Source organism: Oreochromis niloticus, linkage group LG20 (assembly GCF_001858045.2).
Source record: "Oreochromis niloticus isolate F11D_XX linkage group LG20, O_niloticus_UMD_NMBU, whole genome shotgun sequence".
Classification (NCBI taxonomy): Eukaryota; Metazoa; Chordata; class Actinopteri; order Cichliformes; family Cichlidae; genus Oreochromis; species Oreochromis niloticus.
The window spans coordinates 25830008-25855738 of NC_031984.2; the positions used below are offsets into that span (position 1 = coordinate 25830008).

General features: G+C 41.2%; 1 protein-coding gene across 3 annotated transcripts in view; it reads right to left on the reverse strand.

Moving 5' to 3' along the window:
• LOC100705676 (helicase ARIP4) overlaps positions 1-25731 on the reverse strand; it is a 74520-nt gene that overhangs the window by 35080 nt on the left and 13709 nt on the right. For 2 of the 3 annotated variants that reach the window (XM_013271127.3, XM_013271126.3), the window contains one exon: positions 16871-17028. In XM_013271127.3, the coding sequence (XP_013126581.1) occupies positions 16871-16979 (109 nt within the window). In that variant the 5' untranslated portion in view covers positions 16980-17028. Of the gene's footprint in view, positions 1-388; positions 703-16870; positions 17029-25731 lie in introns of those variants that run through there. The other variant, XM_013271129.3, reaches the window with a different exon arrangement.

The window sequence follows — 25731 nt, forward strand, 5'->3', positions numbered from 1 at the left end:
ACAAAAACAAAGTCTTACATAAATAAAATGACACAGAAGTCCTTGAAACTTGAGGCAAAGATACTTTTTTGGGGGGGCAGGAACAGGAACAAGGACAACCCCTGTGTCTATTTCATAACATGCCTTATGAAACCTCTGAGCTCTGCTCTGCCTCAACAGCCCAGCTAAAGACTTGGCACTGCACCTCATATAGGTCAGTATGATAGAAACGCCCCATGTGTCTGCATTCGTACTGATAAAAAGACACAGAGCAGAAGATATTACTGGGCTGACTGAGAGATTACAGAACAAAACACACGTGTGTGGACGAGACCAGTTAACCACAGAGAGAAAGCGGTAGAAGGAATCTCACACTGAACCAGTCAGTCAAAAGGTTTCAGCTACTCACCCATGTCATGTGGCTGCAACTTTCTGTATCCTACTCTGGTGAGAGATTCATGCCTCCTCCTTATCACTCTCAGAAACTTACTCCAATCTGTGTGTGTGTTCCCTCTTCATACAGCTTACACACTTCCTCACTGTTCTGTCTGAACCGAGCGTGTCAAAGTGTGTGTAGGTGTCTGTCTGTGTGCGCGTGTGTGTGCGAGTGTGAGTCTCCCAACACCTAGCCTCGTCGCGCAGCTTTACCGGCGCTCCACTGAGGACAGAAGGCCATCGGGACAATTACAAAACAATGAGTCGTTGAAAACTGCCCCCGAGCGTCGTACGTAGGAACACCCCCGCAACGCCACTGCGCAGCTTTTCCTGTCTACCTCCTCCCGCCTCTCTCTGCTTCTCCCCTCCCCCAGCCAACCGACACAGGAGCCAGTGTGTGATGTCAGCAGGACACACCCACTCAAGGGAAGCTGCCTTAGGTAACAAGGGTAATGGGGTTCAACCAGGAAGAGATGGACAGGGATGAGAAGATGAGAGGAAAAGAAGCGGATGAGAGATCGGGAAAGGGGGAAGAGGAGAAGTGAAGAATGTAAAATGATCCCTCTGATAGTTTATGGCAGTTTTTATTGTGATGATTCTGTTTTGCTTTTCCCCCCCAATTGAAAATCAAATCCTTCAAAACTGATGTCAGAAACATTAGATTGGAGGATCTCTCTCGGTGTCCAAAAAGCAGACTATTTATACGATCGAATGTGAATTTGTTTATTGGTTGGGATAGACTGGAGCCTAGTTTAGTAGTAATAAATGTGTAAATACAGATCTGACAAGCTAAAATGGTAACATGATCACAAATCCATTTCAGCCTGATTTATGATTGTGGACAGAGAGGGTAGGCGATCAATATGAACCGATAGAGAGAGTGATGCTGGAGTCAAACTATGGCTGCAAAATGCAAAGCTGAAACAAGGACATGAATAAAGTCATGTGGTACTGCTTTCTGTTTGGAAAATTCTCTTTTTTTTGGCTCCTCGGGACAGTATCACACATCATTAACACTAATAAACACATCGTAAACACCACAACTGCAACAAATGGCAAATTTCAGTGACACATAAATGCAAACATGTCAGTGCAGATGAGACGAACTGTGGGGAGAAATAAGAACCATGGAGGTGGGGGAAGAAAAACACAAGCCTGACAGGGTGGAGGACAAGAAAGAAGGGATGGAATAGAAAACAGCTAGATGTGTAATGAAACGACAGGAAAAGTGGAAGAGCGTGATGAAAAGAAGGGGAAGGGGCAGTTTCTAAACATTCCTGAACCTATATTGGTCGTGTGGGATTACCCTTCACAGATCACACACGCATAAGGTGAAAGGTCATAGCCCACTCACATGGTTACACATACTAACCCACATTGTAAGGAAGCCTGGGGGGGGAGGGGCAGCAGAGTTGAGGTGGGGGAGGAGAGAAAGAGCAGGCAGTGACAGCGGGAACGTGAAGCCAGGACTGCCTGGGGACATACGAGTACGCTCATGCACGCACACGGTCACCTTTGCCACACTACCACAGTTACGGTATCTACCCGAGCTTGCACTTCCCTGTTTACATAACCCAGATTGACCAACAGAGGGAGGAGAGAGAGAGGCATTTGTGCCTCGTTGTTTTCAGGAGCTAAATGAAAAACTGAGATCCTTTGTGTGTTTGGAAAATCGAATGATATACGTTGGATTGATGTCATGAACCATTTAAAGCGTTGTATTTATGTCGATCATGAAAGCAGATTGGCAGATAATCTTTTTTTTATTCCTGAGTAGTTTGATGAGTAGGAAAGTAGACTGGAGGATATATTCTAAACGCTTTTAACAATAAATAAATATAGAAACCACCTTGCTATGCCATAATGTTACACTGCATGACCCATTTTACATAACAGAAGAAGAAAAGCAGCCTTTTTAAATCCACCCAATATTATAGTCTCACGCTAAATGCATGTGTGTTCAGTGCAAAGTCCGGAGACAGCGTTGTTGCACAGTAAACAGCACCAAGTTTAAGAAAGATTGAGAGAAATCACAAGCTTCTGCTAACAGGGGAAGATTATGGTTGTTAAGAGATTAGAGTCCCAGGGTCAACAAAGAAGATAACTGCATGCATTTGACGTCTGATTTTTCTTTGGATAAATACTGCTCTATCACCATTTTTATCCACATGCTGAAAGTCAAAACACAGTCAAAACTGGATTCAAGAAAGAAAATGCCTGTTGAAGTCTAACCAGACCTTAGCTGATCTTCCTACCTGTCGGCTTCCTGGTACCAGAGTAATTACTGCTTTCTCTAGTTTTTAGTTTTCTTTTGACTTTTTCTCTTCGGTTTAGTTTAGCGTCATTGTTTTCCATGGTTGGTGTTTAGTTTAGTTTTATTTAGTTTTCAGTGATTTTTTGGCTTTCTTAGTTTTTATAATATTGAGGACATTTGATAGAGGCAAATTTTTCAAAAGCTCAGAATGGGTCTTAAAATAATCACAGCATTTTTTAAAGGTAGATCACATAAGCGAGATGATTTTTTACTTCATTTATTTTGCGAGTACACAATATGTTCTGAAGCAGCTATTTTCAAAAGTCTGTTTAATTTTATTTTATTTTCGTTAATTTAAATGTTTCTTTACCCTAGTTTTAGTTTTAGTTTAGTTTCAGTTGACCTAGTAGCAAATCTGTGTGATGTCATCTGAGAATGGTGCAACAAATAATTTCTTGCATTTACTGCTCGCATATGTGCATCATGTGTAGTTCTTGCATGCTCTATTCTGAAAACTCCCCTTTTCTAAGCCACATGGAGTATTTCCAGTAGTGGGAGTGTGCCTGAAGTGAACCGTTTCCTACTGTGTGCTATATTACAGAAAGGAAATGTGTGAAAAAATGTCCAGCCCTGAGACTGCCAGAAGGTCTTGTGTGAAAATGGCTTATGAGGCAGGTGCATATGCAGGCTCATATGCATATGATTGCTAGCCATGTAGAGATATCCACTTTACTGCTTTACTGATGTAATCAGCACAGCCTGCAGTACCTAAACTTTCAGTGTAATCAGTGTCTCCCATTTACCTGTTATTCACAGTTGGAGCAAAGTCAGTTCTATTTTGGTTCCTTTTAAGAACCAGCCAACATATCTGAGAAGCAGACATCATGTTGCAACAGAAGCTAATTAGCATGAGATGAAAATCACAGCAGACAGAATCTTCTTCTTCAGAAGCCACAGGCCCACCAGAGGTTGCAAGAGTGACTTCTTAACAAAACTGACCACAGTTTTCTAGACTGGGGACCCATCACTTCCCTTCTCTGACATATAGCACAGGTGCTCCTCAGGGATGCACACTAGGCCCACTTCTCTAATGGCGGCAAACCAACCGACAAAATCAACTTAGTCATCGTGTTTTCAGTTGACACATCAAGATTAATACACAAAGGAGATGAGTCTGCCTACATAAAGACTGTAAACTTTCATAAAAGTGCTCCAGCAGGAACCTGGCACTCGATACCTCCAAAACACCTTCAGACTACAGAAAAGCTTCTATCACACTGACATCAAAATACTGAACCCTATATCTGCACTTTCACCACTCAGAACACTAAAATATTGCTAAAGACCATGAAATTTTTTTTGTTTCTCCACACGCACATTGACAAAATAAAGGCTTTTTATTCTATTCTAATTGGTGTAGTGTGGCGCCATGCTGCTGCAAAATGGTTGGCTACATACATAAAGTAGCCCTGACGTTAACAACCTAGCAAACCGTAAAGGTTTCTGTGACTTGATTGGCAGATTAATATAAACATTTATTTGAACGACAAACTTGGTTGGGGCCATTTCAGAGACCTGAAGATACTATTGGTAGACGTTTGGTTCAGACTTTAAAATTAAAATATGACATTTGTTAATTCATTACAATGATACTTGAGAAAACAAGAATAGTTCAGTAACCACACGGGAACTACTCAATTTATCTAACGATGAATGAATTCACGTCAGCTTAAAAAGATTGCAGGAACCTTGAACAGGGACCAAAGGGACCTGGTGCTTAGACTGTTTTGTCAGCTGTTGTTTCGAAAGGACAAAAACAAAACTCTAGCACCATCATCTCCCCCCAAACAAGGGAGACATGTAGAATCAATGCCAAAGCACACTGGAGTGGTTGTGAAAACACGTGCCGGCCTAAAAAGTTACCAACACATTTCATTTTGGTCTTTCTTTTAATTTAACCAAGACTTAAATTTCTAAATTGCCCTCTTGTGGCATTCTGGTCATTTATAATGTAAAAACACCAGAAAAGCCTCATCTTTGATGAAGCCATGACAGCTTATTTCCAATTCTGCAAATAAGTGAGAAATTACATGGTTTAGATATGTGTGAAAATTATTAAATCCAAAGATATATCAGGCAAGAAAGTCACACCTGGATTTAACTAAATTAGGTAAAAGCCTGAATATGTGATTATTTAAGGTTTCAGCTGGCACCTTGTTATTTAACCCTTACTGATGAAGTTGATGTGGAAGATGTTTCCTGTGGTTGCACACGACATGTTACTCTGTTTTAGAAATGATCGGTCTAGATTAAGCAAAGTAAACAACTATGGAGATTGCTGTAACTTCGAAAACTGGGAATGTCCAATATATTATTAAAACCTGGAAGGATAGCAGTGAACAACCATCTTTCAGATCATTCGATCTGAATGATCATGATCGGAGATATATAATCGTAAATAATATATCAATTATAATAATATATAAAATAAAACGTAAATAATCAACAGTAGAATTTATGCCTATGTTTAATAGTGAAAGTACAAACATTTTCACACACAATGTGAAGAGATTGGTACTAAACAGCTGTGTAGCCTTCAGAAAACCACTTATCAGGGAGGCTAATCCGAAAAAAGGCTTTCACTTTGATAGGGAGCATAAAGATTGGAGTCAGGGGCAAAGGGAAAACTTAATGTGGCCTGAGGCACCCATCATTCCTACTGCCCAGCCTACAAGCCTGCAGGAGCAGTGTTTTGATCTGGGGTAGCTTCAGTTGGTGAGGTCAAGCTTTTGTAATGTTATGTGCCCAAAAAATGAGGTCAGCTGACAACTTGAATATACTGAATGAGCAGGTTTTTCCATCAATGGACTTTTGCTTCCCTGCTTTTTCATTCAGGAAAAAGCTGGTCATTCAGTATGGCCAGGTTTTTTTTTCCATCTGTGGAAATTTTGGAGGGCTGCTGATCTTCCACAGGTGGTTTGGGCATCTGATTAGGATGCCTCCTGGGCGAGGTGTTCTGGGCATGTCATACCAGGAGGAGGGCCTTGGAGTGGGTCTAAATCATCCTGCAGGGTTAGGTCTACAACACCAGATTTCACTGGACGTAAGACATTATGCCCATCAACACATTTAGAAGTTAGATACGTTTTGGAGAAGAGTTTGCACAGCTGACAAACTCTTCCATCATCAGTACAAGATCTTGACGGAAATCTGATTCCCCTTTTTCTCGCTGCCCAAATCCTTCTCATCACATTCTCTGATCTGCCAGCTCTACTAACGCTGGATGTCGAGCAATAGCAGGCATTACAGAACAAAGTCCACATTTGGAAGTCACCAAAGATGAGTTTGGGTCCTTATTTCAATTTGTTTTAATTTGTTGATTAATACTGCAGTTGATTTTTTCTTTTACTCACTAGTATGTTTAAACGTGCTTTACAAACTTCCACGTGAGATGAGTTTGGGGAGAAAGAACTCTCTCTTTTTTTGCATCTCGGTACCAGTGCCAAAGGAACCCTTGACTTGCCAGCTGCATTGAAAAACACCAACCTTTGACTCCTTTGGAGCAAAAATAGACTGAACTATGTGTAGAATAAGCCACATATTTTGGAGTCAGGATGCCAAAACCGGTTCTACACTTTTATTAAGTGCTGTAAATGCTATCAAGTCAAATCAGCCTTCTTACTAATGCAAAGGTTAACTTTGGCACAGAAGGATTTATTCAACATCCTTACAATTTATTAGTCAGACTTGAACCACGACCAGAAAGCCCAGTTACGGAAGAGATTTCCAACATGTGGTTACTGCCTGAAAGCTGTGACCTACCTGCCGTCTCTCCTCGAACAGCCCGAGTTTAAAAAGGTTAGTTTAGTTGAAACCCACATCTCAGCACAACAAAGTCACAGAGAAACCATTTTGAACCGGAAATTGAGGGCAAAAGCCATGATGTTTATTTATTTATTTATTTTTTCTAATTTCAGGACCTTGAACATAAATTGTCAGAAATCTATGGTTTGTTTTTTCTTTGTTACTTTTTCCTATTAATTCATTAGGAGATACATGAACCCCTGATATCAATCTCCAGTGTTTGGATTCTGCCCTCTTGACTAAGAAGGGATGAGTTTTTCTGAACATGCGTTCAGATTATAGCAGCTCGGGGACCACAGCTAACACATGATTCAAAACAAACATGCAGGTGGTTTTGCTAATGAGCTATTGTAACTTATAATCAGTTTGACATCAAGCCAGCCTGTTACCTGATCTCAAGTCCGCTCACGCACAAAGTCTGTTTCTCTCTTTGACACACACACACACACACACACACACACACACACACGGATCTGGCAGTCTGGTGTGTCAGTATGTAGACCAGCTGGTGTTACTGTATCACCTCCTACACTTCATTCTGTACCGCCCTTAATCAGGTCACACAAACACACACACACACACACACACACACACACACACACACACACACACACACACACACACACACACTTGATGTTATGAAATGTGTTTTCATTTTCCCCCCCTTTCTCCTCCTGCAGATATTGTGCTCATTCTCTCTGACAAATCTTTCTTTCAACTACTTACTTTTAATCCTACAACATCATTTAATCATGGTTTAGTTTCAACAAAATCCAACCCCTGTACTACAGTTCACTCAACTACAGAGGGAAATGCAATTATTTATATACAAGCAACTTTATGTAACCAGTGATTTATTGTTATTGCTTTGCTATTCCTGCAAAATGAACATCTAACATCTTTAAAAGGGGGTGATCCACCAGTTTGAAAGAATAACTGTACTGTAATGGTGAGGAGCCTGAACACCACTGTACAGGATGTTACCTGAATGTGACAATTTGTGACATTTCTTTTTGCATGTAGCATCAGCTTTGTGACAGCTACATTCATTTAAATAGGTGTATAATCTTGAATAGAGTCAGCAGATGTGACATATGATAACATCATGCTGACCAGGCAAGCTAACAAGCTGATATTGGTTTAATAACATGAAATAACATAAAACGAGGCTAAAAATCTTAATTTGAGCTTTGTGATGATTCTCTGATTTCCAGTATAGTAATCCCAGCCTGCATGTTAGACTCATGATTTAGCCAAAGCTGCCCGTATTTTAAGCTGTTTTTTCCCCTCTGTACCATTGTTCTTTCTCTCCGGACGTTGGAAATGAAAAACTACAGTCACAGTCCATCTTACGAAAAAAGCTACCTGATGCTTAACTTATCTAGCGTGGGCAAAAAAACAGGCAATGTGTTGCATCTGGTAGCCGATTAAACCACCAGGTGTCTGTAACATTCGCCGCAGAGAAACACGTTTACCTCTTTTTCTTCAGTTTGAACTACAGCGATGGGGAGCGTGCTCTGCTTAGCAACGCCTACACACATGCAGGGGAGCAACAGGCTAATTAACAGACTATTACTCCCCTGCTCTCTGGTGTGTGTGCAAGTCTTATGAAAGATGTGACTAAACCTCATGACAGCTTCATCAGAACTGCCAACAGAGCTAACAACATGCAGCGCACACACCGCAATCTGTTCACACACAGACTCAAAAAACACATGCGCGCGCACGCACACACACACACACACACACACACACACACACTGACCCAGAACAGGTATCCCTGCAGCGCAATGCTGCTGAAGATGGTGATTTTATTTTAGAATAGTGGTCCCACCTCCCCAGGTCCATTTCTCAATGTCACTTTTTGAAGAATGGCCTCTGTAGATACTTATTTTAAAACCTTCTCTTCTTCTCTTTCTTATTTAATGTGCATATTCCTTCAAGTTTTCTGGGTCAGCATGCTTTCTTTTTCTTCATTAAGCGCTGTTCTCAACAGCCTAAGCACTTTCCCAAAAGGTAGTAATGAAAGAACGCATTGATTAAAAGTGATTTTCAAAACAAAATTTATGGATTTTACATAAAAGATTTTATGCTGGTGCTATAAAAATCATGCTTACACCTATAAACAGGGTTTTATAAGAATATAGATAGATTGATATGATAATAACATTTTTTGTCACTTCATTTTTTAAAATCATAAAATCCATATCATAGGATCTCTGGGACCAAACAAGTCTTCCCTTCTTTGTGTGACTACACTGTGTGAACTGCGACTATAGAAATATAGAAATTGGTAGGTCTCAAGTAAATGAGACGAACCTTCGAGTGACTTGGAAATTCAACTATCACAGTGGCCAGAAGAAAATGTCTATTTATCACAAATCCAGCATGTAAAAACCTGCAAATACAATACTGCTTTAAATCAGTCTTCTTCATTCATTTGTGTTAATATCCAATCTTGAGATAGATGCTGTTCTGAAGCTTTAAAAAAAAATAATCTGAAGAGACTTTATGCCTGTTGTCTCTACTAAACATATTTCCACCTAAACGAATAAAAGACTGAAATGTTGTTATATACCTGCCTATGAACAACAGCCTCTCTCCCCATCTGCCTCTCTTTGGTGTGCTATGAAAACTTTCCATCTCTCTCAAGCAATATTTTTTTTTTTTTTTTTTTTTTTTTTTACAATAAATTATATATTTAAATTATTATGTGTGTACTTTTCCCACTTTTACATAGGGGAAGCATACTAGAATAGAAACTGCAAAATTAAAGCACACATAGTTATTTTCATGGGCATTTAAACTCATATGATGACTCCAAATGACACTTTTCTAAAAATACCACGCTGAAAGCGTAACATCACAACTGTATGTGTGTTTTATGTGGTACCAGTGATGTGATCACCATAACAACCCAAACTTCTCCAGAAAGAAGACAAATTATTCATCAGTTCCTTCAGTCAAAAAAGCTAATTAAAAGTTTTTAAAAAAATCATGTACATCAGAGATTTTTCACTGACTAAGTTGCACAGAGTGTTAGCTCAACAGTGAATTTCTCCTAAAAATATATCAAGAATGAATCATTTCTGTGATCAATAACAACAACAACAAGTTTTGCCAATTAATTCTGCACTCCATCTGTACAATGGTATTGACATATTTTCTGTTTAATAGTCCTGTGACGTGCTTAGTAAACTCTCACCCAGGCTGTCAGCCCTTTCTTTGCTCAGTGTTTGCTCGGTTTGTGCTGAACCAGTCACATGAATGGAGAAACTTTATAGCAGCTGCTTGAAAGTAGATTTTCTTTTACATGCTTTAGAACTAATAATTAAATTATTAGTGTATGCAAGGATTAAAAACATAAAGCTATAAGGAGGACAAAGTTACACTAATTATTTGAAGAGAAGAGACAAAAGCATAAAGATAAGAGTGGGAATAGGAGAAAACAGGGGAGGAAGAAGAAGAACAGGAAGAAAAAAGGGGATGTCAAACCTGGAGGAGTAAACTGTCACAACTCTGAGGGGGCTGGCGTCCTGGTGACAGTTGTTATGGTAACTATGGGACAGACGCAGGAAGCAGCAGGGGGGGTGACGATGTCACAGGAGCAAAATAGACTTGCAAAGTGGGGAAGATAAACATGGAAATGTGTCTTCTCCATCAGACAGTTCTCCTGTGGGTCGATAGCCCGAACCAAGAAAGAACTGGATTAGATCAGTTACAAACACGCTCACTGCCACACATCCGTTAGAGTCGGGATTGGACCGATCTGAGGTGCCGATCTCATATCGCACGACTAAAAGAAGACACTTTTTAGGCAGGAGATAGATAATACACTAAAAGGTAACAAAAGATTTTCAGCTACATGAGCACTGTCCATCCTAACCTACAACATACATGTACATGTAACTCCAACTCGAAAACAAGTCACCTTAAGCAGAGTCATGGTGACCTGTTGAGCACATGCTTTCAAGAGTATAAAAAGAAAGTCTTGTACATTCAGCTACAGCTTACAAACTCCAAACAAACTTGTTTTCACCCATCAGGACTTTTTACCTCCTAAGGTAACCTCACAAAGCCAGTTCTGTCGCCTTCGGGCGTCTGCCAATTTTGCTGATATGCTGGGTCAGTTATACAAAGTGTTGCACAACTGTTGTGGTAAAATGTTTTATAAGCCTGACCAAGCAGGGACGTGCAAGGACCTGAACCCCCTTTGGTGGATGATTAAGCGTCCATCATCATCGCCCTCTGCCTCACAAACACAGACACTCTTTCAGAGTCCACATTACTGCAGAGCTGCCATTACAGCTATATGGTATCTAACAGAGTCCTGATGTAATTAGGACAACATGTACAGCCTCTGTGTGTGTGTGTGTGTGTGTGTGTGTGTGTGTGCGCGCGCGCGCGCGCGCGCGCGTGTGTGTGTGTGTGTGTGTGTGTGTGTGTGTGTGTGTGTGTGTGTGTGTGTGTGTGTGTGTGTGTGTGTGTGTGTGTGTTTTAGTTCTCTGCTGCTGCTCAGCCCCAAACATAACAAGCAATCTGTCACATTACAGGGTTATCCAACACTGACTCACAGTGATGAGAAGCCCAAAAAGGTCTCCACAGGCTGGAAACTTCAAGCACGATGCGCTTCTATCCACTCCCAGATCTCTGATTCCACAAGACAGATTCGGCCATTCAAGGATTTATTAAACGAGCTGAAGACCTGCAGAGATACAGTACTCACCACTACACGCCAAAAAGCAATTTCCCCACTGACCACCGGAATAAACGTTACATTTGTAAACACAGCCAACTACATATAACATCTTCTTTACTTACACTTACTCACACTTTTAGACTTAGCAGAGCTGAGGCTGAGACTTAAGTGTAGTTTAACTGACCCCAGCTTGCTGTTGTTAAGCAACAGCAAGAATCTCCTTGAATGGTGCTTCAGGCTTTTGGAGGAAAAGAACAAAAAAAAGGAAAAATTAAGAGACTCATTTACTTTCTCCTTGGGTGTAAGATGTGAATACTGACACACTGCTATAAACTGTGTAACTGGTAGCTTCACTTTCACTTAGCATATAAATACAAGCACAACAAATATTGAAATGGCTGTTTTTTAAAAACAAAATTCACGAAATTGGTTGGCGAGAGAAATTACTTCTTAGTTAACAGCAGCAACTAGGTGTAACGTACTAAGCTAAACTAAACTAACCACCTGAATTAACCAGTATGTGGATATGAGGCTCCCATAAAGCTTCTTACACTAAGGAAAAGGCTAAACGAATGTGCTGACCTATTTTAAGGCATCCTGTGTGCTCACAGCCAACCTAATATCCATCCAAACAGTCTCATGTTAGCAAAGTGGGTGTTCAACAAAGTCCAGTTTTGTAGGATACAGATATGACAGAGGTGCCAATATTCTCACTCTGCTTAAATCAAGAAAGGTCATTTCTAAACTTTTAAAGATGACAAAAAAGGCATCATCAGGATCACTTTGGGGGTTTTTTTGTTTGGTTTTTTTTAAACAGATGCTACCTTTTGTTCTAAATTCACAAAATGTAAAAATTCAGCAGATGTTACGAAAGATTTTGTACAGTACAGTGCAAGTCTTGAGACGCCCCCTCATTAATTTATATTTTGCTTCCAAGGAACTCGACTTTGTTATTTTTGAAGTGGTCTTGAGCCACAGTTCACCAGGCTTTCAATGTTTTTCTTTCAACACTGGCTGCTTTTTACTCATTTTAGGTCCAGTCCTTGTACATGACCATTTTCAGAGGAATGTTTTTTTTTGTTGTTGTTGTTTTTTAAAGCCACTTAAGACTGACCTATGAATCATTCAAGCATAAAAAAGTCACTGAACTCATCAGATGAACCGATGTTGTGTCTACACAACAGAAAAATTTGAAAACCAGTTTTAACCTGCACCCTTAGGGACTTGTTGCTAGCAGCCTGTTACAAAAATGTACTTTAGTTGAATATAGGTAAAAGGCCAGTATGACAGGCACGAAATAGCATTCTTGAACCAACAAGGTTATTTCCAAAGAGCTAAAAACATGGTATAAGATGAAGAGATGAACAGTAACTGACAGCCCTGTCCTGAAAAACAGGTCCAATGGAATGATGAATCCAAATGTGAACATTTGGATTGGCTCCCCGGAGCCCAGGACTAAACACTACTGAAACTGTGTGTGACAGAGAACAGAACAAAAGGCAGAAACATTCAAAGAAGAGCTTTGAATGTCCTTCAAGAAACCTGGAGACCTATTCCTGACAGAAATGACAAGAAAGCGCTGCAGTCAGTCATACAAATATTGATCTTCAAGCTCATTAGAATTGTACAAACTTTGTTTTTGCCGTATATACTGTATTTACATGTACGCTTGCACGTTTCAATAAATCGCTGCATCTATTTCATATTCCATCCCCTTCCGCTTATTCTTGTCAGGGTCGCGGAGCCTGGAGCCTATCCCAGCTGTCTTAGTCTACGTCCACACTAGCCCGGATAGATTTGAAAACGGCGTTTTCGTCTGAAAACGCTCCGCATCCACACTATCGTTTTCAGTCGTTCTCACAGAGTTGTGCGTCCACATTGAAACAGCTGAAAACGCTTACGTTCCAGTACTGCGCATGCGTGAAACGCCAGACGATTTGACCTGCCTCATTTCTGTCTGCTGCTTATTTACTTTCCGGCTCTTTTGAAACGTCGCGGCAAAATGTTGAGGCAAAAAGCAATGGGTTTTTTAAATGGACTAACAATGAAGTGGAGTGTTGCTGCGAGTAACACAAAAGTACAAAGTTGCAAAAGCGAGTGAGAATTAAATAATTTGAAGAAAAGCTATCTGGAGCATGTACAGACTGATATTAATCTTTAATAGGGCTGTCACAATTGAGAGCAATCAAAACAACTGCTGTATAATGCCCTCCGCTATCTTTGTTTAATTGGTCACATGACTGCATCACATGACTAAAATGTGTCATCGTTTCCGAAAAGGCTCCGGGTTCACTGTCCACACTGCGACGCGAAAACTGCGTTTTCAAATGTATCCGCTTTGGAGAGCGTTTTCAAAAAGCTGCGTTTTCCTTGACTGAAAACGCGTCTCAGTGTGGGCGGAAGGCCAAAACGGAGAGAAAAAGATGCGTTTTCAAATGAAAACGTATTAGTGTGGACATGGCCTTAGGGCGAGAGGCAGGGTACACCCTGGACAGGCTGCCGCGGGGCTAACACATAGAGACAGACAACCACTTACATTCACACCTATGGGCAATTTAGAGTTAACCTATCCCCACTAACTGCATGTCTTTGGACCGTGGGAGGAAGCTGGAGTGGATGGTATTTCCTATTCTGTTAGCAAAATGTAAAGAAATGATGGCTGACTCAAGACTTTTGCACAGCACTGTACATTTTAGGATTTACATTTTAACAGTTAAAGTGCCAAAATGCTGTCATACAATAAAAAACAAAACAAAACACAAAATATCTTTATTCCAAAATTTAAAATAAATCCAATAAAAATGCCTTAAGGCAAATCCAACATGTTCACAATTGGATTAAAACTTCAGGCTTAGAGGCGCCTCTTTATCAGCACTGTGGATGAAGAGCCTTTTTGAATAAACTTTACTGGATTTGTCAGTTGACAGAGCAAGCAGGGGCATTGCCCTGCTGTTACAGTAACAGGGAGAGAGAGCAAAGACAGGAGAGATGGTGCAGGTTCTGGCCATCCAGGAACATCAAGCACGTGTTAACAAAAACAAAGATTTGAAAGGAATGAAGGTACATTTAAAGGTCAGAAACCAAAGAAGACAGAAAAACAAAGAGCAAAGGCACTCACGAGGCAAGGAAGGAGACCTGTAGTGTAGTGTTTGTGTACACACACAGTGGGCACTTGGTTAGCTTTGAGTATGCTCAACTATACAGTCATTATGGTTGGGTGGTAAACAAAAATGAAACTGAGACAAAAGGAGTCAACCACACACATTTACATGATCCCTTCTCTACTCTTATCCTTAAACTAAACCCAAGTCCTAACCATAAGCTCAAAGGTAAGTCCCCACAAAAATCAATGTCAAGCCCAGGCTCATCCTCTAATGACAGACGCACACAAACACACACACACACAAACACATTGGAGAAAAAAGGAAAAAGAAGAATTAAAATTCAAGGACACTTATTTCCTCAGTTAACCTCCCATTCTTTGTCTTTGCTTTTACAACAACAAATTAAGACGTCAGATCAGTCAACAATGAGTTTTTAGATTTCGGTAGAAATCCTAAAACATGTAAAAACTGCAGGGAAAAAACATTAACTTTGCCCTTTGTGAGGTCACTGAAACACTATGTCACTGAAGTTATCCAATCAAAGTTTAAATCATGCCTCCTACACACAAAACACACACACACACCTCTGCATTTAATAGAGCTAATAGATGATTCACCGGGTTATGTAACACATACTGGCAAAAGAAGAAATAAGAGAAGAGGTGGAGATGAGAGTTTGGTTTGTTTCCTGAGGGAGAACAGAACAGCAGAGGCTGCTGAGGAGAGCCGGTCTGGTCACACACAGAGAATAAAGCTGCTGGGTCACTTCAGTTATTCGGTGGCTTCTGCGAAAATGTGTCCGTTTACATGTGAGTCAGATGACAAAGCAGAGAAAGTAGCTGCTGTTAATTTGTGTCAGATGTAGACTCGAATAACAAAAGAGAGAATTAAACTTTTCTCTGCCCACCCACAAACTCTGTTTGAGGCGGCATCGTCTTTAGATTCTGTTAAAAACTGCAAGTCATTATATTTATAGGTGACTTTCACAATCATGCAGATTCAGACGGCTCTGAAAGATGAGGCCACTTGAGCCTGGCTCCAAAAGTGAGTCAATCCCACTAGACTCCTCTGTTACAATGCTCCTATGTTACATAATAAATCATGTTTATAGCCCGCTACAGATTACTCTTTAAAGCTACTTTAGGCCTTTATAATAACTGCCCTGGGGCCTAAAATTATGGGCGTGGCCACTCAGACTGAAAACTGTATGGAGTTGCTAGCCGTCTGCTCGGCTTCACCTCTGCTAATTCCACTCAAAGAACTGCATCTCTTGAAAGCATGTGTGGTGTTGTTGCCTTTTCATTCAAATTCATTACATTGCATTAAATAGATGCAATGTAAATGGATTTAATTAATGGAGGCTGTGCTCCAGTTTTACCAGGTGAAATTATAATGTTCTGTTTGTATGTTATTCAGCATTCATTAGCAGATTTCATCCATAACAGTCTATGGGTGCACTTTGCTAGCCTTAGCCGATAACACAGCATTCTAGGCTTCAATCTTAAAAAAAGAGGGGGTGGGGGGGGGGGGTACTTTTGACTCCAATAAACAAACAAAACAATAGATTAACAAAACATGGTGGCAGCCAAAACACTAACAGCAAAGCACCCCAAACCACTGTGGTCCATCTTTTATATACAGTCTATGCGTGTGAAACACCACTGTACAAATCTCTAATGGTACCCTAGAGAGAAGAGCAAGCATATCACAATGGGGCATAAAATCATCTCTGCAATCTCCCGGGTCCTGATACTAGATTAAGCTGGAGTGATATCCTTCCTTCTGGTTGTGTGCAATTAAAACACCCGTGTCATAGTCAAGCACCTCTATTCCAGCAAAGAGGAATGCAAACGCTCCTTCAAGACTTGCAAAAGCCATCATGATAGAAAAATGTTAATAATCACCCATATCTTTAAGCATGACACCCAATGTGCTGTGCATTGCTGTTTCTGCATATTGTTTTGCAACTTCTCTGCAAAAGATCCCCGAGGGACTACACTGCTTTGAAGACAGACCTTTAATCTGTTTTTTCTTTGGTTTCTTTGTTTTTTATTTTACTCGGCTTCATCAGGTATATATAGTGACTGTTTTATAAAAACCAAAAAGTCCCTAATGACGGCAATTAGCTATTCTATGATGACTGCAAACCTCTTGAGGCTTATTGCTTTGACAAACAGTCGTTTAGTTTTATTAAATATAAACTGAATTATTTTACCCAGAAAAAAGAATTCTGTGAAATTTACTGAAGAATCTGCAGTCGTTTGTAATGTGCTCTTAATTCTCGATCAGTGAGGTAGAATGTTTCTTTTATCAAAGTTCCACAGTCCACTTTAATTCTGCATCACACACATTTCTTTTTTTTTTCACTTTTTTTTAAAAAATTTTTGGTAAAACGGCTACTTGTACTTGTCATTTATGAATTCAGAGGATTATTTTGGTTTTTTCAGATTGAAATCCCGAAACCCGACTCACTTGCACCTTTGTAGAAGAAAACACAGGCAGGCGAGATGGTCTTCATTCACTAACGTGACTCACCCAGATGACCCTCATCTTCATCGTCTCCGTAATTGTCTTCGTCCGCATCACTGATGTAGCAGATCTCTCTCTCCTTCCCAATGAACCACTCGATTTCATCATCAGACATCCTGACCTAAAAGGCCGCTGCTACCTCAGCATGGCCAGCAAATCTACACCTGAAATATAGAAAACACGCAGGAATAAACGACTGTAAACACACACATGCACACAAACTGACAGAATACATTTTTTATGGAAGAGAAAGTGATGGCTCTTTGTTCCTTGTGCCTCTCAGCACAGTTTGAAAAGGAAGATGTAAGGGGTCATTGTTTTTATCATCGACCTTCCTCGCTGCGTCACAACACACGTCAGTTTATGTTTTCTGAAATGTTAAAACCTACCTACAGCATTTTGTGCCCTACTGACACACAACGTCATCAATCCTTTATATGTACAGACACACATACATTATACAGTACTAATAAACCGTTAGAAAAGAGATTATTTAGCTCTGTAATCAGCAGGTAGTTAAATCCTTTAAATGCTCTAACTGACTTTGTATCAGTCCAGTTTTCATCTGGTGCCTAAAAACACATATAGAGGGTAAAATCTGTCACACAATCTCAGTGTTTTCCAAAATATGGGAGGTAACTTGGTCATTTTTATTCTCTGGTCAGGCAAAAAACAGCTCCTGGCTACTGATGCACACTGGGACAGATCAGAAGATTTCGAGATATCTGCAGAGGTGATCCAATCTTCTAGCATAATCGTGTTGTAATAAATAAAAATGTATGCAAAAATACAGCTTATTTCATGTCAGCCCACTAATTAAATATAAAAAACTAGTGCCCCACTGTTTAAACCCTTTTAGCTGCATCCAGGAAAGGCAGGTAAGGGGCTCAAATACAAAAAAAAGAAAAAAAAGAAAAAGCTAAACGATAAGAGAGTAAGGCTGCTCAATTCATCAAATTTTAATCTCGATCACCATTTTGGCTTTCCACACTTAAATGAAATGATCGAGCGATACTGAAAATGCATGCTTCGTTGATAGAACGCAAAACAGACGCAAATCAAGCGCTCCCTAAATCCTTGACTACGTGTCAATCACATCCAAGTTTGCAGTCTGGATGAATAACACTAAGTTAAAAGAAAGACAGACAACAAAATGTAAATGTCTGAAACAACTAAATAATTGTGATAATCATTTAGGCCATAATCATGTAGCCTTGAAAGAGAAGGTGTGGAAAAATACAATGTTATCTTAAAATCAGGCGATGAGAACATGGATTTAACTAAGACAGGATATGTGCTTTTTAAAGGCGCTGTGAGAGAGACATTATAAGGATTTTGACCTGCAAATGAAAGAAAGAACTACAGTGCAGATAGACAAAGCCAGAGAGAGCGAAAAAGCCACAAAGAGAGACCTAAAGGGCTCTCTTTATCTCTCTGTAGGAGTTTCTAGGATGCTTTTAAAGGTCCAGCTCTCAGCAGGAGAAAAATTACACCAACGTTGCTCACAGGATCACAGAGCAGATGTGCCTTTCATTACCAGGCGTGGGTCAGTAAAAGCAAAGTTTAGCTCTCTTTTCCCCCTTTTTTTGTTTTATATCAATATAATTCTGCTACAAACAAGATTATTTAATCACTATCTAAAGTTTCACTGCCACAGATATGATCATCACTAGCCACTTATCCTTACCGCAGAAATCTTGAGCAATATTATGAAAAAAAAAGGCTTCACAAAAGTGTCTGACCAGTAAAAATACATCCTAAACCTGCATTTAGCAGCACAAGCTAAAACCATGACCTTTTTTCTTCTCTTGGATGAAAACGAAGGCTTTAAATAATGCGCGCCCACTCAGACGAGTCCAGACGCAGCATTATCACAGCAAGGCTCACTCTTGATCACCTGCCAGCTCACCTTGCATAACTTTACTCAGCACATTGCACAACAGGTAGCTCCAGCCAAGCCGACTTATTGGTCCCACAGGTCGATTTACCAGCTTCATAAAGCAAAGCTAAACATCATGGACTGGTTTGCTGGGACTGAAAACCAGCAAGCAAAGATCCTGCGAGCTCACTTTGATTCTGACATTTTTTTTTTAACTTTTGAAATTATTTGCTGATTTTTTTCCCCCTTAAATCTCTGATGGGAAAGACTGAGATTGCAGTGCAGTTGATTTGACAGCAGCACGGTGGAAACCACAGTTATCATCATCCTCTCATTGCATCTCATTCACTTGTGATCAGTCAAGAAATAAATGAAATCTGCAGCTCATCTTCCCATGAAAGCTCCTCAAATCAGCTCAAGGACTCACGCCGGCAGTCACAGCTGCACCACTGATGAAGACAGAAAACGCACTTTCCTGCTGAAACTTACTGGCACATTTCCACTTTATGGTTAACAGAAACCACCATTAACAGTTGGTAGAGGATAGGATCTGACCTGTGGCCGACCTCTCACTCGGACTTTCTAGTGACAATGCAACCAATATTCAATCTCTCACTCACACAGACACACACAGAGCACCATATACTCTTTTTACTTAATGTTTCCCTTAAACATGCCTTTTTGTAATGTACCCATCTTAAACAAAGCAAGAGTTTATCTTCAGGTAATTTCAAAATTTGCCTCCTTTGCATAATTTTCTCTATAAAAGTATGACACCGTTTTTCCAAACTAACCACTGGTGGAAGATCACACTGCTGCAAAATGAGAACAAGCATGTAGTACTTGGAGCAGAGTGATCTCTGTGATTTTAGGCTGAGAGGGTCTTTCTGTGTTCCAGTTAGTGACGCACATAACACGCCGTTTGTGCATCTACTCTGTTTAACAAAACTATCAAAAAAAGGCAGGATTCTGACGTGGAAAAGCCTGTGTCATGAGACTGCTAAAAGCATTACTTTTACAAAAGCCTCACTCTGACAGCAATTTTAAGTGATTATGAACACTGAAGATGTTGTCTTCAGTACAGAAAAAAAAGATTCTTTGAGCGTTAAAAGGTAAAATCATTAAAAGCAGAGTGTGAAGACGAGAAACAGGAAAAACAAATCATAAGAATCCAGAGCTGGAAAGAACATATAATTCTAATCTCAATCCCAATTTTGGCTTCCCGTAATTAAAAGAGCATGATCGTGCAATATAAAAAAATACATTTAAAAAGAGCAGCATACTCTGCCAACAGAACAAGTAAAACACTCCCTGAATAAGCGCCTGCATATGCCAATCACAGCTGTTCCCTGTACCGTGCAGCCTGAAGTTTCCTGGAGTAGTCAGAGCAAGTAACTCTAGATTAAGACAGATATACAATTAAATTTAAATGCCTGGCACAGCAGAAGGCAAAGAGCTTGTCACTCCAAGCAGATCACTCTCTGTTGTTTGGAAATACTTTGGATTTTGTGCAACTGATGTTAACCAGGAAGAAATCATATGCAAAGAGTGCTGCGGAGCTGTGTCTGCAAGGCAAAGCAACACAAATAACTTATTCAACCATGTGAAAAAAACCACCACAAACTGCGGTATAATTAATGCATGAAGGCCAAGAACACAGGGCAATGCTTGCTAACGTGATTTTATCCAACATCTACTCAGATCTCCATAAAAGCGAGCCTCTGCAGCATGTCAGGGTATACATCCACAGAGACACGCTGAGTAACGAAGGCTTCGGGTAAGTGTTCAACATACTGGGCGAAAGACATGTCACCACCTCCGGTTTTTCTAAACTGGTAAACGCCAAGTCTATGAGCCTTTTTTTTTTACCAGATAGTCCTGCCTTGGTAGCATTCTGCAATGGTATATTTATTTTTTAGTTTTCCTATATTCTGAGCACAATTTTATTCATTTTAAATTCAAAACATGTATTCACATCAATCCATGCAGGTACAATGAACTGAGTAAGACTTTATACTTTGCTTCTAAGCGATGCCCTAAAGGTCGAGTGAATAAATGCTTCATTTGTTGGCAAAGATGTTTTAATTTACTGTAGCAGAGCGTAAAAGTGAAAGCACTGCCCTGTTGATTTCATTTAGAGTCAAATTTTGCTTTTTCCCCTCCATCCCATCTTTCTTCTAAGAGCTGCACTGAATCTGGGTGAACAACGAGGACCAGTTTTACTTTGCTTCAAAGACTCGTAGGTGTTCTGTTCATGTGACAGTGCATTACACCACATTTTTCGCACTAAAACCAACGAGTAGCTGTGATAATAATCCATCTAGCCATCCACCGATCTTCTCCCACATCCACTCCAGGTTTGCAGTGGGACTGGAGCCTATCAGAGCTGTCATAGGGCAAGAGGCGGGGTACGCCCTGGGTGCGTCGTCAGTCTGCTGCAGAGCTTACACAGAGAGACAGACAACCATTCACACCTACACCAAATTCATAATCACCAATTACATCAACAAGCATGTCTTTGGGCTGGGAGAAAAGGTCGAAGTAGCCGTAGAGAAACCATACAAACACGGGGACATAGAAATGCCACAAAAATTGGCCCCAGCTGGGCTGTAGATTCAAACTCAGATAAGTTAAAGTACTTTACTTATATTTAAAAGTAGGTCACATGAACTCCAGCAGAAATACTGTACAGCTTGTTATTGGCCTACATAACTTAGAAGTCGAATCCAGCTCCCCTCCCCCCTAAAAAGGGGGAAAAAAAGCAGACACTTGATTCAATGCCATCAAGCTTTATGTAACTTTATGTACCAGTGGAAAGGAGGCCAAATTATTCTGTTTATGTCAGGCCTTCGGGCTATAAAATAACTGTTACATAACACACATGCAGTATATGTCTGCTACTCTAAGCAGCTCCAGCTGCACTGGGCAAGAAACTTTCTTCTTCCTCTTCTTACCTAAGATGACCCGTTTTACCATTCTGAAGGTGGACAAGACGGCACCTGTTCAAATATAATGCAATCCTATGCAACAGGCCTGTAATAACATTGTGAAACTCACATTCAGCCATTTTTTCCTAAGCCTGAATATCGATTGAGGACTGTGAAGGATACTTACAAAATTACAGGCTCACATTAAAATGAGATCATTTCCCACAAATTATAGCCTCAAGACTAGCTGAGGTGAGCATAAAGGGAGGATTTTTTTTCTTTGCAGCACTCTTGCACTAGATTTTGTTCAGGTGTTCGTGCTGCTGTTTGTAACCGTTTGTCAAAGCTAACTTGCATGTCTTACAAAGCTTGGCAGTGATCTGACCGCAACACACACCACAGATGAAACGCCAATGTGTGAGTCAACTTCCAGCTGTCAGAGAGGGCAATTCACTGCCTTTAGTCTTCTGTTTCTTTTAGCTGCTAAAGGAATGCCTGCTACCCCTAGTGGATAATGCACGCCAGGCTGTGGTTAATTTTGCCCATTCATATGACTCAGATTGGACCACACTAATTTTGGAGATGCAAAATCTCATACAAATCTTATGAAACCGTGCAGCTGGAGCAACACTGCTGCAGACCACAGTGTCTAAGTGCAACCCAAACATACGCGTGCACCGTCATTTAAAGCCTGGTGTACCACCTGAAAGAAGAGATGAATGCACAAAAAGATGATAAAACACTTGCAGTTTAAGCTGAGCTTTTTTCTTTGCAAAACTTTCAGCGTTTTATTTTCCTTTATTTTTTTCTTTTCACCTCCTCGTCAGTATTGCAAAGCAAGAGAAGAATGCAAAAGTCTTTCAAATTCAGTATCTGTAGAAAGAGTTCTTCCTTTGCACCAAAGCAGCTGCTGTGAACCTGTAAAAGCACAGAGACGGTTGAAATTCTCTTGAAAGTACTTGTATACGCAGGGTTGAAGATTTAAAAGAAAAGCCATTTGTGTTCCTCTTTCTGCACAATTCTACCTTACGTAACCTCAAACAGCAGGCCAAGGAGGGGTTCCAAGGACGTATGATTCAGCCGATAAGGCTTTGTGTAGGACAGCATTACTTTTGGCCTAACAGAGCGAGAGGTAATCTAAATTCTGTGAATATGGGAAGAGGACGCTCTTAATGGGAAAATATGAAAAGCACCGAAAAAACAAATAAAAGATACAGAGCGACGGTGTAGATGAACAAAGACGGGGTCCTGGCTGGAGAGGCAGGGGGAGGGGAGCAGTCTGTCTAATGTCCTACAAACACCACCCCCATGACCACAGGGGAGGGGATGAAGTAACCTAAATTTCTCTTGCTAAAAAACAAAACAACCCCCCCGAACAACACTATGGTCTGGACTGACATGAGATTACAACAAAGACGTGGAACCAATGCAGTTGTTATTAAAAGATATTATTATCTTACACATTTTTTTTTTTTGGTGAAGTTATTTTCATACTTATTTTTAAAAAGCCTTACATCACATTTGATGTTTTAAAAAAAATTAAAATTTGATTTTTTGGACATTTAATATAACTTATCTTGAAGGTTGCAAAAATAAAAAGAAGCACTCCAACAAGGGAGCTCACTCTCTAGGCTGTGTTTCATAAAAAAATATATATATATATTATGTTTTGCATGTATTCATTTTTTTCTCTTTGTTCTTGTGATAAAGTACCCACGCACATAGCATTGTATGCTGACTGTTTTTATTTCAGACTGTCTTTGCAACAGCTTTCCAGCTGTCCTCCTCCCGTTTCATGCCACGCACAGTTCTGTCATCTGGTCCCAGCGACATATTAAAATGGGGAGACATGATCAGATCATGGGGGTCAGCTGTATGAGTCAGCCTCCCCTGACAACACACCCTGAACCCACTGCTCCACTCCTCCCCTGCAGCTGAGCCACAAACCACACCCTGCCACAAACCCCCATCGCCTGACTTAGACCAGGGAGCCATCTGGCGTAGCCTACCCTGCCGGGAGAGAAAATCCACTACAGCCACCTGCACCCCTGGCCTATGGACCACCTAGAAATTAAAAGGCTGGAGAGTCTGATATCACCAGGTGATCCGGATGTTGGCATCCTTCGTGCGATGGAGCCACAGCAGCAGGGCATGATCCGAACAGAGGGTGAAAGGGCAGACCAGGAGGTAATAAGGAAGAGTGTCGACCGCCCACCGGATGGCCAGGCACTCTTTCTCTACTGTGCTGTGTGTAACCTGGACGAACACCATCTGGCCTTGCTCCGTCCACTGGACCAGATTGGGGCACCCTTTCAGGTGAGATCAGCCAAGGGGTCGGTCAGATCTGTAAAGCCGGGCATGGACCGGCAGTAGGAACGAGCCAGCCCCGAAGAACCGCCTCACCTCCGTTTTGGTCTTGGAATGTGCCCAGGATGCGATGGCTGCTGTTTTATCCACCTGTAGACACACCTGCCCACCTCCCAAGTGGTACCCCAGATACTGTACCTCCCTCTGTGCAACCGTATAATTCTTCAGGTTTGCCGTGAGCCGCCGCTGCGTCAGGGACTCTGGGACTGTGGCCACCTGCTGCACATGCTTCAGCCAGGTGTTAAGGTGGATGATGATGTGATTCAAGTAGGCGCCAGCGTAAGCAGCGCGTAAGATGCAGCACCTGGTCATCAGGTGCTGGAAGGTGGCTGGGGCTCTGAACAAGGCAAATGGAAGTATGACAAATTGGTAAAAACCGTACGGAGTGGAGAAACACGTTTTTTCCTTTGACTCTGCAGACAAGGGAATCTGCCAGTAGCCCTTGGTTAAATCCAGTGTCGTGAAAAAGCGAATTGTGTCTAACTGTGCCAGGAGCTCATGCAAATTTTCCCCTCATAACGTCCCAAATGTGTGCAGCTTTGCTGTTAGGTCCAAAACATATTGAATTTCATTTTTAGCTGGGCTTGGACCTTTCTCCCAGTTTTCTTTAATCAGGTCCAACACCCCCAAGCGGCTTTCTGCCTAATTCAAATCCCAGAGAAAACCCCATGGAGGCCTGAGGCACCTCCCACTCTGCAAACAACTTAGGGCCTTAACAGCGATCCCAATTGCATCCATCCTCATGAATGAACTTCCGAATCATGGACTTTAAAGTCTTATTCAGCTGCTCCATCGTCCTGTCAGTCTGAGGGTGGTAGACGAGTCAAACAGATTTAATGCCCAGTAATTCGTATAGCTCTTTTAGTGTGGGAGACATGAACTTATGTGCCCTGATCAGTCAGCATCTCTTTTGGCTCAGGAGATGACCTGAAACACCACCTGTGTCACACTCTTTTTGGAAATTGTGCGCAGCGGCACTGCTTCGGGATATTGTGTTGCATAAACAGTTAAAAGTAATACAAAGCGATATCCCCGTGAACTCCAGTGAAATGGCTCGATGAGGTCTATGCCAATGTGCTCAAATGGGACCTCCATTAATGGTAGTGGGCATAAAGGCACTTTTGGAATGGTCGACTGGTTCACCAGCTGTACACGCACCAATGGTGCGCAGGATGCGCACCATTGGTGCATGTCCGCCCGAATGCCCTGGAAAACCTGGAGAACCTGTAGACCTTAACTCAGTGTGTCCTTTTCTACATTAAGTGCTGTGTAGAGAATGTGACAGTGACCAAAACCATCAGGGTTTTTCATAACTGAAAAAAAACTGGATGACAAGTGAGGTACAGGCTCTGATCAGGAGTCGTAACTCAGCCTTCAGGCTGAGCGACAGCACTGCTAGAGTCAACCTGAGGAGGGGCTTTGAACAGGCCAAGGAGGAGCACAGAGAGCTTCCTCACAGTCAACAACCCCCACCAGCTGTGGAGAGGCATCAAAGCCCTCACCAACTACAAATGCCAGAGCTCTCCAACACCCGACAGCAGCCTGAAAATCGCAGAGGAGCTCAACCTGGATTAATATGAACTAGAAGCTGCCGCTGGTCTTGGTCCGCAGGGTCCGCAACTGAGAACAGGAAGGCTAGTCAAAGGGTAATTAACACTGCCCCCCCCCCAAAACAATCACTTGCTGCCCTCTGC